At 26.7% G+C, this 11,822-nt stretch overlaps 1 protein-coding gene across 1 annotated transcript; it reads right to left on the bottom strand.

Annotated features, from left to right (window-relative positions):
• Positions 1-10,455: 10,455 nt before the first annotated feature.
• Positions 10,456-11,405, bottom strand: LOC136085022 (myeloid differentiation primary response protein MyD88-like). The gene has a single exon (XM_065806392.1). The coding sequence runs from the start codon at positions 11,354-11,356 to the stop codon at positions 10,589-10,591; it is 768 nt and encodes a 255-aa protein (XP_065662464.1). The 5' UTR covers positions 11,357-11,405; the 3' UTR covers positions 10,456-10,588.
• Between the last annotated feature and the right edge of the window lie 417 nt (positions 11,406-11,822).

The raw sequence follows: 11,822 nt of genomic DNA, 5'->3' as shown, positions 1-11,822 counted from the left end.
ATAGGAATAACTTTAGCAACTTTTAATTGTTTTGGGAATATTCCTTGATTAATATAAGCTTTAATAACTTTTTAAAGAACATGCTTTAATATACCGAAACAGTCGATAATTACATTTCCATTAATTTCATCTGCTCCTGTTGCTTTGTTTCTTTTCAAAGAATTCAAAGCTACATCAAATTCCTCAAAAGATAATTCTGAGATTAACTCATCAGAACAAATGCAGTTATCCATATGTACGAGGAAGTCATTAAAGGAAGCCGTCGTATTTAGAATCTTATTTGATAGGGAAGGACCTACCCCAATTAAAAATTTATTAAATTCATGGGATATGGCTCTTGGGTCATATAAACTTATGTTATCAACTTTAATCGTCTGCAGCAGAAAACCTAAGCATGATTTTTGTTTTCCACTAATTTCTTTCATAATTTGCTATCTGCGTTTCAAGTCTTTTTTACATTTTTAAATTAGTTTTTTTACATTTATTAAGTAGTAATTTCAGTTTAGGCTTTTACATATTTTTTCAAATAGATATTTGTAGTTTTTATATATTTTTTCGCTAACTGGTGTTTTTGTTTTTAGATATTTAATATATAATTTCTGTTTAGTTTTTGACGATTTTTTTAATCCCTTCGTAATCCTTTTTGGGGGACTTTTTGAGCTTTTGTTTATTTTTATTATTTTGTTAACAATTGGAAAATTGTCGTAAACAGAAAACAATGTTTCAAAAAATGTTTCGTAGATATTATTTGCATTGTCATTAAAATCAAAATGATTCCAATGGAGTAAAGATAGCCGATCTTTAAATAGTTCAAGATTTTTTTGCTTTAAAATACGTTTTAAAACAACTATTGCGGTGTTAATATTTTTTTTTTAATTTGAGTTTAAATCAGGAAAATGATCCTGTTTCAAAAATTGTGTCATAAAAAATTTTAACTTTATGGTCATCGTTATAAAGAAAACTATTCATATTAAAGTCCCCAATTTAAAGACTTTTTTTTTCAAGTTTCAAGTTCAATTGTTAAAACTTCTTTCTTGCCATCGGAGACTCTTAAATCATTTCTCATATTATAAAAGATGTTTTCATGAACATAAATTAGAAGTCTCCACCTCGTTTATTCGTTTTTCTTTCTTGTGAGATAATTTTAAAATCAGGAATATTAAAATTATCTTCAAAATCGTTCAATGTAACCCACGTTTCAGTTAAACAAATAATATTAAAAAGATTTATTGTTTCTTCTGAAAAATCTGAAAGTTTTTCAAAATTCCGATTTAAACTTCTTATGTTGAGGTGGAGAATTCTAATTCGATTTGAACTTTTTTTATTTGCATTCTGAAAAAGAAAGCCTTCAAATTCTTTAGGTCCCCCCTCCTCCCACATCTGGTATTGTCGGCCCTGTTTTTTAGAGAAAATTCTAGATATAAAGGACTTTTTTATTAGAAATAAACGATTTTGCCCCTTCTCATCGAATGTTCACACGGTCAAACCTTAACATGGATGAACTGGAAGCACTATTTTATAGCATACTGATTGTGTGTTAAACAGACTAAATCAAAATGTCGCTAAGAGACCACAAATAATTCATACTAATGAATTATTTGTGATCTCTTAGTTGTTTTGTAATATGAGCATAGTTAAAGATTTCTTTAACTATGATAATAATGACTTAGTAATGAATTAGGAAGCATTAATTAGGGAAGAAGAGTATATAATACTTTTTGAAACACCAAAAGTATACAATACTTTTTGAAATATGAAGTGAAATTGAGCTTTATAACTATAAAAATTGCTCTCTACTAATTTTGGTTTTATGAACTTTATTGTTACGAATAATTAATGAGACGCTTTTGACGCTCGATATAGGAGAAATTAATGAGAATAAAAATCAGCATATAAAGACGTTTTGTTTTATCTGTTTTTATTAGAGTAAATGCTTACTCGACAGTTTTATGAGGCTTTTGTAAATTTCTAAATCACATTGTAAATCGACTTCTTCCTTGTAATCTTAATCTGCCTATTAAGGGCGCCTAAAAAATTAGGCGACTTTTCTTTTTGAATAACTAATAACCTGAGCAACATAGAAACTTTTAATCTTGTTAAAAGTTAACAAAATGAATGTTTCGAGATAAAAAAAAAGTTGGGTAAAAATAGATGTTTATTTCTTATACGACTATGTATCGAACGTATTGATAGTTTTTTACTCTTAGTGAGTACATCCTTGTTATAGTTCCGCAACATCTACAAAACTTTAAAACTTCGTAGATCTTGGTTTTATCGAGCTTTACATCTTTTTTTTGTTGACCGTTACAGCTAGCTATTTTATGTTCTGTAATTTTCTAGATGCATAAATAGTTCGTTTTTTTCAGAGAAGTAACCAAGACAAAATGTAACTAACCGAAATGTTGATTTACGGGAGTAGTTGTTATTTTGAGTTTTTTTATTTTTTTTATTATTTTTTTTTCTCTGTTGAAAATTAACTAATGTCTTTTTTAGCTAAAAAGTTATTTTTGTGGACGGCCCAAAAAATAAAAGTAAAACTGTTTGCTGTATTATGCAAATAATAGTAACCCCTTAATAAGTCTAGAACGAATGTTTACAAGATAGTTGAGATACAATATAGCTGCTTTATTAACAAAAAACTGCTACCAAATGGATTCTGTTTTGATGTCGTAGTTCAATTTATAGTTGGAATTTAAACTTCTTCTTTGGTTAGACAGTGACAAGTGCCCTTGAAACTAACCGATTACCCTAGCTTTGATGATAACAAGTGTAAGGAACTATAACAGAGTCGGCCTCACTGACAAATATTAGTATTCAAACTTCATATTTTTACTTTTAGCGACGATGCCCTTACGTAAGTATTCTTACGTAAAGGCATCACAAATCATATTTTAGTCATTACTATAACTTTCAATACAACTATTTAAATGTTTGCGCTTTTTTTTCTCCCCATCCGTTGCTTAACACAATAAGACAAGACCTTGTAACAAAGATTTTTGTTTCTTTTTTAAGATAATGAAATAGTTCATTATCGTATTGCAGTCATGAGTTCAAACCGTTTTACAATTATTAGGCGTTCTAAGGTAAAATAAATTGATGGTTAAAATTTCTGAAGTTGTAACTGTGCAGTTTTTAAAATATAACTCTTTAAAATTTTTGATTTTTAATCATATCGGGTGTTTCAATTTCATTACGCCATATTTTTTCTGGTCGATTTAATGTTTGTGTATTTTACAGAAGACCATAAGTAAAGATTATACAGAAGACCATAAGTAAACTTTAAAAACTGTTTAAAGTTATATTTCATAAATTATACATCAACAATCTTTTGAATTCCATAAACAAAATGTCAGCAGAGTGCCAAACCGATGAGTCTAGATTACATCTCACTCTCAACGATTTTATATTTCTTAATAATTTGCCGAACAATTTTAACAATTTTTCCCGATAGCAATAATAACAATAACAACACGCGTGCATTGTTCGATTGAGTTATGATTTGTTTTTAAAATCAATCAACACCGATCAGTATATACCAGTATGTTTCATCTAAAAATTACAATTTTGTGTTGACTTGTTGAACTAAGTTCATTGTAGTTACAGATCACTCAAGGATATATTATTTCTGAATGGTAAGATTGTCTTTTGATACATATAACTCTTTTAATTAATGTGAATATATATATGTATGTCAGGGGTGTTCAAACAAACAAAATTTTAAAAACGCGAATACACAACACAAAAAAATACGATTACAAAAGAAAAAATCAAAAATACTGAGATTTATCTTGTGCTCAAGCGTCAAAACCCTCCTAAAAATGCCCCAAATAGTCCTCTCGTAGCAAGGCTTTGAGCACATGGTAAATCTTAATATTTTTATTATTTATATATTTTTTAATGTGCTCATAATAATCTATATATTTTTTTTAAATTGATGCGTATCCGTGATTTTTCTCAATTGTTCTTTAGATTGAAAACAATTTTATGCAAAAAAACGAAAATATGCGCCTTAAACAAAAGAATGCGTATTAATTCGTAGTTATTTTATTTGTTTATATTCACATTGTTGGATTTATTAATCATTAATGTTTCTTTTGTTATTTGATTTGTGTACTTTGTTTGTATTTTTCTTTTGTTCTCACTTAATAAACAATTTTATTACCTGTCTAAAAGTTGTAAAAAGAAAAACTGGCAATTGTAAATTAACCTTAATGTATATTGCGAAATAAAAGAGTAATAAAGTTAGCTCAAGCAATTTTTGTTAAGGTAATTACAAGCTTTATATAGAATCCGAATGTTTTTTGAAATTTTAGTTGATACATAATTAATGAATTGATTTCAGGAGATGCTTTCATCGAGATAAACGCCTAATAATTTTGTAATAGAATCATTTTTTATTTAACTTTCGTCTATATAAAGTTGCAGCAAGTTTGTTGGTAAAAATCGCTTTTTTGCATACGAATGGAATAGAGTCCGTTTGGTTTTATTAATATTTAAAGTTAGCTTATTACATTTAAACCAATTTGATATATGTTTTAATTCTTTATTCCTAGTGGTAAAGAGTTCATATATATTACTACTTGAGAGGAATAGATTGGTATCATCTGCGTACATGATGCTTATAATGTTAGAAGCTTCATTCAAATCATTTATATATATCAAAAAAAGTAGGGGTCCGAGAATTGAACCTTGAGGAACACCACATACGATATCAAGATAATTATTTTGATTATTATTGTTACTAGTTACAAATTGTTTTCTTTTTGTTAAGTAGCTTCTAAACCATTTTAAAGAAGTTTTTAATTCCATAATATTTAAGTTTTTGTAATAAAATATAAATATTAAAAGATTTCAAGGTTTCATGCACAAACTGGATTATTGCATGCTCTGTTGAGTTACCTTTTTTAAAGCCAAATTGTTTGTTATATAGTAAGTTATTTTTGTTGAAATGTTTGAATATTCTATTAGACATTATACTTTCTAAAATTTTTGAAAAAACCGAAAAAACAGAAATGGGACGATAGTTGCTAATATTTGATCTGTCACCTTCTTTAAAGATAGGAGTAACTTTAGCAACTTTTAATTGTTTTGGGAATATTCCTTGATTAATAGAAGCTTTAATAACTTTTAAAAGAACATGTTTTATTATACTGAAACAGTCTATAATTACATTTCCATTAATTTCATCTGCTCCTGTTGCTTTGTTCCTTTTCAAAGAATTCAAAGCTACATCAAATTCCTCAAAAGATAATTCTGAGGTTAACTCATCAGAACAAATGCAATTATCCATATGTACGAGGAAATCATTAAAGGAAGCCGTCGTTTTTGGAATCTTTTTGATACGGAAGGACCTACCCCAATGAAAAATTTATTAAATTGATAGGATATGGCTCTTGGGTCATATAGACTTATGTTATCAACTTTAATCATCTGCAGCAGAAAACCTAAGCACGTTTCTTCAGGTAAAAGGTTAAAACTTCTTTATCGCCATCGGAGGCGCTTAAATCATTTCTCATCTTATAGAAGATATTTTCATGAACATCAATTAGGAGTCTCCACCCCGTTTAATCGTTTTTCTTTTTTGTGAGATAATTTTAAAATCAGGAATATTAAAATTATTGTCAAAATCGTTTAATGTAACCCATGTTTCAGTTAAACTAATGATATTAAAAAGATTTTTTGTTTCTTCTGAAAAATCTAAAAGTTTTTCAAAATTTCGATTTAAACTTCTTATGTTGAGGTGGAGAATTCTAATTCGATTTGAACTTTTTTTATTTGCATTCTGAAAAAGAAAACCTTCAAATTCTTTAGGATAAAAATAAGCGCAATCCGCAAATGCATCGCAAAAAAATTAATATCTGGATCTATGCTTTCATCAGAGGAAAACCATTCAATAAAGCCATGGTAAATTAGGTTACGTAATGTTTTTTTTTCAAGAATGCGTAATTCGATTATTTGTGTAGAACGTTTTTAAAAATATTATTTTTAAAAGAAATAATTTTATCGTAACGAACCGAAACATTCTCACCATTTAAACGTTGTTCTTTCACTTCTGCAAACATTCATACGTAGTATACTTTTTATCTTACGATATTCATGGAAGTTTTATGGCGAAATAAGTTGGTAAAGACTATTTGAAGCATTGATTAGAATGCAAGTAACGTTAAGGTGTTGAGAGAGGAGGAACACCCCCTCCTTCCCCATCTGGTATTGTCGGCCCTGTTTTTTAGAGAAAGTTTTAGGTAATAGAGGACTTTTTTTTAGAAATAAACGATTTTGCCCCTCCTCATCGAATGTTCACACGGTCAAACCTCAACATGGTTGAACTGGAAGCCCTATCTTACAGCATACTGATTGTGTGTTAAACAGACTAAATCATAATGTTGCGATGCAAACATTTGCAGGTTTTTCAAAATTCTCTCATGTTCTAGTAATTTTTACCTTAAGTAATAAAGATTATTCTTTTGTTACCAATTGTTATTGTTATTATTTAATAATCTTTTAAAAGGTATTTTTATTTCTGAATCTAAAAAATAATTCACATTATTTGTTTAATAATTTTTTTAAATCTACATGGGTAATAATTTCAAATTTTGTTTATGATTTAGGTAATTTTTTTCATTGCGCTAGGTTAAGGTGGTTATCAGGTAAAAAAAATATTTTTTGATTGCCAACTGAATCATGTACCAAAATTAGTTTAAAAGAAACATACTTATTAATATAATTAAAATCGCTTAAAATTTTTTTGTTTTTTTGTTTTTTTTTGCTGAATTAGCATTAAATGCAAAAAAATCAATGAAAAAGGAAACAATATTTTCTCAGCTTCTTTATGACATTATAAGCTAAAAATTACAACACCTCTAGATTATAGTGTAATAAACAAAAGTTTACTAGAAAAACTAAAAATATTAATTATTTTTAAAATGGCAGCTTTTTCAATATTAAACAAAATTATTGATACAAAAACCCCAGGTAAAATATTAATATATTCAAATGGAAACAAGTTCAAGATTAGTTCTAGTAAGCTATTGTAGTTCTATCTATAAAGAAACAACCCTGAAAATTTGAACTCAATTGCATATCTGGTTAAAAAGATATGAATGATTTGCTCTTCGCAGTAAGGCAAAAAAATACAATTGAGAAATCAAGCTTCAAAGTTTAAAAATAATTTATTAGTTAAAAATTCCCTGAAATATAAGAGTCAACTCCCTGTTTTTCTTTTTCCTTATCAATATAGCCTTTCCTGATACATCTCTTTTTCCTTCTAGTCATTTTTTGTTTAGGAGTTGAATTTTTAATCGTGTGATACGTCCTTCTTCCACGATCCTTGGATCATAAAACTTCCAGGGGCAAGCTGCAAATGTTTAAAAATTCTTGTGAAACCTCTTAAACCATCATTGTAATTTATTACAGCTGAAGCAACACCCATATCTAGTACCTTTTTGTAACAAAAATGTTTTTTGGGCACTTTATCAAAGAAAAACTCGTTTAACTTTGCTAAGTTTAAAACTTTTATTCTTTGCCATAATAAAATCTTTTTTAACAACTTCAAACTTTTTCCTCTCTTCTTAAAAAATAACATCAAAACATACTACTTTGCTTTATAACTCTAGTTCAAAAGTTTTGTTTATTATAGAGACCCAAGAAAATAAATAATTATTTAAATCTAGTTCTAAGGATAATATATCTATAAAAAAAAATTGGTTGCTATGAGGTTGCTAAGTAAAGTCTTTTTACTCTTACCAACTAAAACAATTTTTTACATTTTTTTTATTAATAAACCTATATCATGTTATATATGGTTAAAAAGCCAATTAAATTTTACACAAAGTTGGCTAATAAACTAAAAAACACTTTTTTTCACAAAAATCGCTATTTTTTTACCTGATAACCACCTTAATCTGATGCATTTGTAAATAAAAAACTTTTGAAAAAATTTTTCCAGTTGTTTTGATTTTGTCCGAACAACTAAGATCACAAATAATTCATACTAATGAATTATTTGTGATCTCTTAGTTGTTTGGTAATATGAGCATAGTTAAATATTTCTTAGATAGAAGCAATGAAGTTAAAATTGTTTTGTATTTTTTGAATTGAATTTATCTGGTAATAAAGAAAATCAGTACAATTAGCGTAAATTTATATGCAGTTATTAGCAGCTATCATCTAATTATAACGCTGTTAAATTTTTTGCGTTGTTAAATAATATCATCACGCTTGAATAAGTCTGTGTCGCGAAATTTTGGTGCTAAAATAATGAAACTAATTTTTTCATAAAGAAAAATATGTTAGCTAAAAATCCAATCTATATTTGTTTGAAAAACAATGCTTAGAAATATTTAGTTTTGACTTTATTTAAAGATGCCATACTCATGTAATATGAGCATGCTCAAATTACCCAGTGTTTTTCATTGAATATACCTAGTTTAAAGTCCTAAATCAGCAGTGGTTTTAATTGCTTTTTGAATAAAAACAAAACATAGTAAAAATTTTTAATATTTTAACAATACTAAATACTTTTCTAAAATTTAAATTCAAAATATTTTAACTTTTATTGTTCAAAGGTTTGAGTTAATAAAATTAAAAAAAATAACGAACTAATTTTTACGGTAGTATTGTTTCAACAAAAAGTGGCTTAAAATTAGTTCGTTTAATAAATTTTGTTAATAACGAATCATTATATTCTAAAAATGAGTTCTAATTGTTAGGTTGATATTTTTTTACTTAATTAATGTTACTTTTTTGAGCCAGATTTGTTAGTCCTTGGCCAAAAATTGAGGCCTTAGGCTAAGTCTTGAAAAATTTGCGTTGGCCTTTTTTTTTTAAATTAAATATTTTCTTATTGATTTCGTTGAATTCTGCGCATAACCTTGGTTTCTTTTTTAATAATGCGGTTTTATTGTAATAGCACTTGCTACATACAGTTTTGCTAATAATTGACCTTAACGTAAGACAAAAATTGAAGTCCTTGATCTCGAAAATGTTTGCGTAGGCCTTGAAACTCCTAATTTTGGCCTTGTCCTTAAAACCCTTGGTGTTGACCTTAAAACTTGTGGCCCTGATCTTACTCCTTTTGGCCTTGTTAACAACTCTGTTTTGAGATAACTTTAAGTGCTCATATTACCACATGGTCAGCGTAATATGAGAATCTTTGCTACTTTTTGAAAACCTCAGTCTTTTTAAGAAAAAATTCCGGGTGACCAAATATCTAGGCAGACCATTTGTGGCGATCCCCAAAAATTTTTTGTTCGCTAAATCTTTGGATAAAGCATGACAATTTTTAAAAATATTCCAATTTTCGCTTAAGGTGCTCATATTACATAATCTACTCTACAATTGCCTCATCGACAACTCAACTCATCGACATTCGAATATTGTTTCCCTTTAACATTAACACATCTTGCTAAGATTTCCCATATGTTTTCGATGAGATTTAAATCAGGTGAAAGCGAAAAAAAATTGGTGTTACCAAATTTTTGCGAAATATTATTCGAATGACCATTCAATAAATTCCTATATCCTTCAGCATTTAATTTAGTAGTAATAAAGCCAATCGAAGTTTTTCCAGAATAACCAATCGAAAATTTTATTATTTAAAATGTAATAAATTTAATTTGAAAACGGAATTTAGTACCGCCAGAAACGACTAAAAATGCTATTTTGACATACCAAAATGAATTCTTGCCGGTCATGGTGGACCGGTTAAAAAAAAATCAGAGATTTAAAATCAAGGTTTGACAAATAATCAAGAAGTTATTTGGAAAATGCATGTACTAAAATTTTATAAAATTATTTAAACTTTGAAAAAGCATTTAAAATAGTTTTCTTGTTTATAATCATGATTAACCCTCAATTCCTTGAGTTGACCGATGAATCGACCACTCGCCTTCAATTCTACACTTTCAACACTCTGTGTGTGTGTGTTTATATATATATATATATATATATATATATATATATATATATATATATATATATATATATATAAAACTTATTTATAAATATAGGTTACATCTAGAAAACTGTTTATTAGATAAAAAATTGGAAAACCTAATAATATAAAAATTCCCTTTAAAATTTCTTAAAATTGAAAAATTATTAAATAATAAATCAAAAAACAAAAACAAAAAAAAAACAACTGCTTTATCAAGGAAACTAAAAAAATATATATATTTAATCTGTAAAACAAATTATTATATAAAAAAGTATAAAAATGCATAAAATATAGAACTTCCTATTAAAACTTCTCAAACTTAGAAAATTACTGAAAACATAAATTAAAAAAAAAAGCATAAATTAAAAAAAAAATAGCAAAAAAATAATTAAAAAATATATAAATTGATTTTGTGTGTATATATATATATATATATATATATATATATATATATTATATATATATATATATATATATATATATATATATATATATATACATATATAATTTTGTATATATATAAATATATGTAAATGTGTACATGTTTATATATATATAAATATATATATATACACACACACACACACACACATAAATAAAAAATTCTGTTAAATAAAAAGTTATAAAAGTCCTGAAACCTACTGTTGAAACATATCATAAAACATTAATAGCCTTTATAAGGCATGGCCAAAAATAAGAACTGGTGTGAGGATCGGTGTAATCAAGGCGTGAAAAATATTTTAAAAACAGGGGTATTTCACACTTTTCATACAATATTGGTATCACTTTGTGTTTATTGTTTACAAGTAATGAGGATGATGCAATTTTTGCATGCGTTTGACAGTAACTTGATTTGTTAAAATTAGGAGATAAAATAACTATAACTTTTCTGCATTTTTCTAAAATAACACTGCATACCTGCTCAAAAGGATTGTACCCAGGCAAAAAATCACAATAATCAATACAAACTTTATACCCGTTTTCATTTTCTAAACGATCCTTAATTAACTTAGCAAAATTTATATCATCTTTTGCATATGATATAAAGACGTCATAATTATCATTGAATGTAAAATTACCAACGTGAGTTATGGAGTGTTGCAAATCTTGATTGTCATTTTTAATAAAATTGTTATCATTCATGTATTCAGAAATATCTTGTACAACATCTTTTCTTCCAATATTTTGTAATGATTCTATAACATAACATAATGTAACTTTTTTGCCATATTTTATTTCATAATATTTAAACAATTCCAGTGTTGGGTCACTAGCAATTGACAAACCATTTACTTCTTCCATTGTTAAATTAAATACAGCAGCTAAAGCTTTCCAATCTTTACCATCACAATTATGATTAAGTGAAAATGAAACTTTTCTCCATATAGGATATGGAAGAGACTGATAAAGTATTTGGTCCATTGGTATATAAAATACTCAAAAAATTATACATACATACATACATATATATATATATATATATATATATATATATATATATATATATATATATATATATATATATATATATATATATATATATATATGTATGTATATATATATATATATATTTACATATACAAACACACATACATGTTTTAAACGATATTCGATAGATAAAATAGATTTCATAGATAAACTTCTTAAATAAATTTTTAAAATGAAAATATATGCCTAGTATTACTATTTATAACTAAGTCTATGTATTTATAATATGACTCATAACTATGTCGAAGTTTTTGAATAATCTTTTACATTATGAATCTAACTTAAGCGAACTGTAATAGAATATCAACACGCCTTAGAATATCACGGCAACAGTGGAAGTTATGAAAACGAGGATGCGTTATGAAATAATAGAATTTAGTAGGGTTCCAAGGGCGTCCGA

Source organism: Hydra vulgaris, chromosome 09, assembly GCF_038396675.1.
Source record: "Hydra vulgaris chromosome 09, alternate assembly HydraT2T_AEP".
In the NCBI taxonomy this organism is placed as follows: Eukaryota; Metazoa; Cnidaria; class Hydrozoa; order Anthoathecata; family Hydridae; genus Hydra; species Hydra vulgaris.
The sequence above is the reverse complement of the archived record's forward strand: the minus strand, read 5'-3'. Positions and strand labels throughout refer to the sequence as shown.

What these genes read in the sequence shown, in the direction of transcription:
- LOC136085022 (XM_065806392.1), bottom strand. Translation starts at nt 11,356, where the DNA reads ATGGACCAAATACTTTATCAGTCTCTTCCATATCCTATATGGAGAAAA.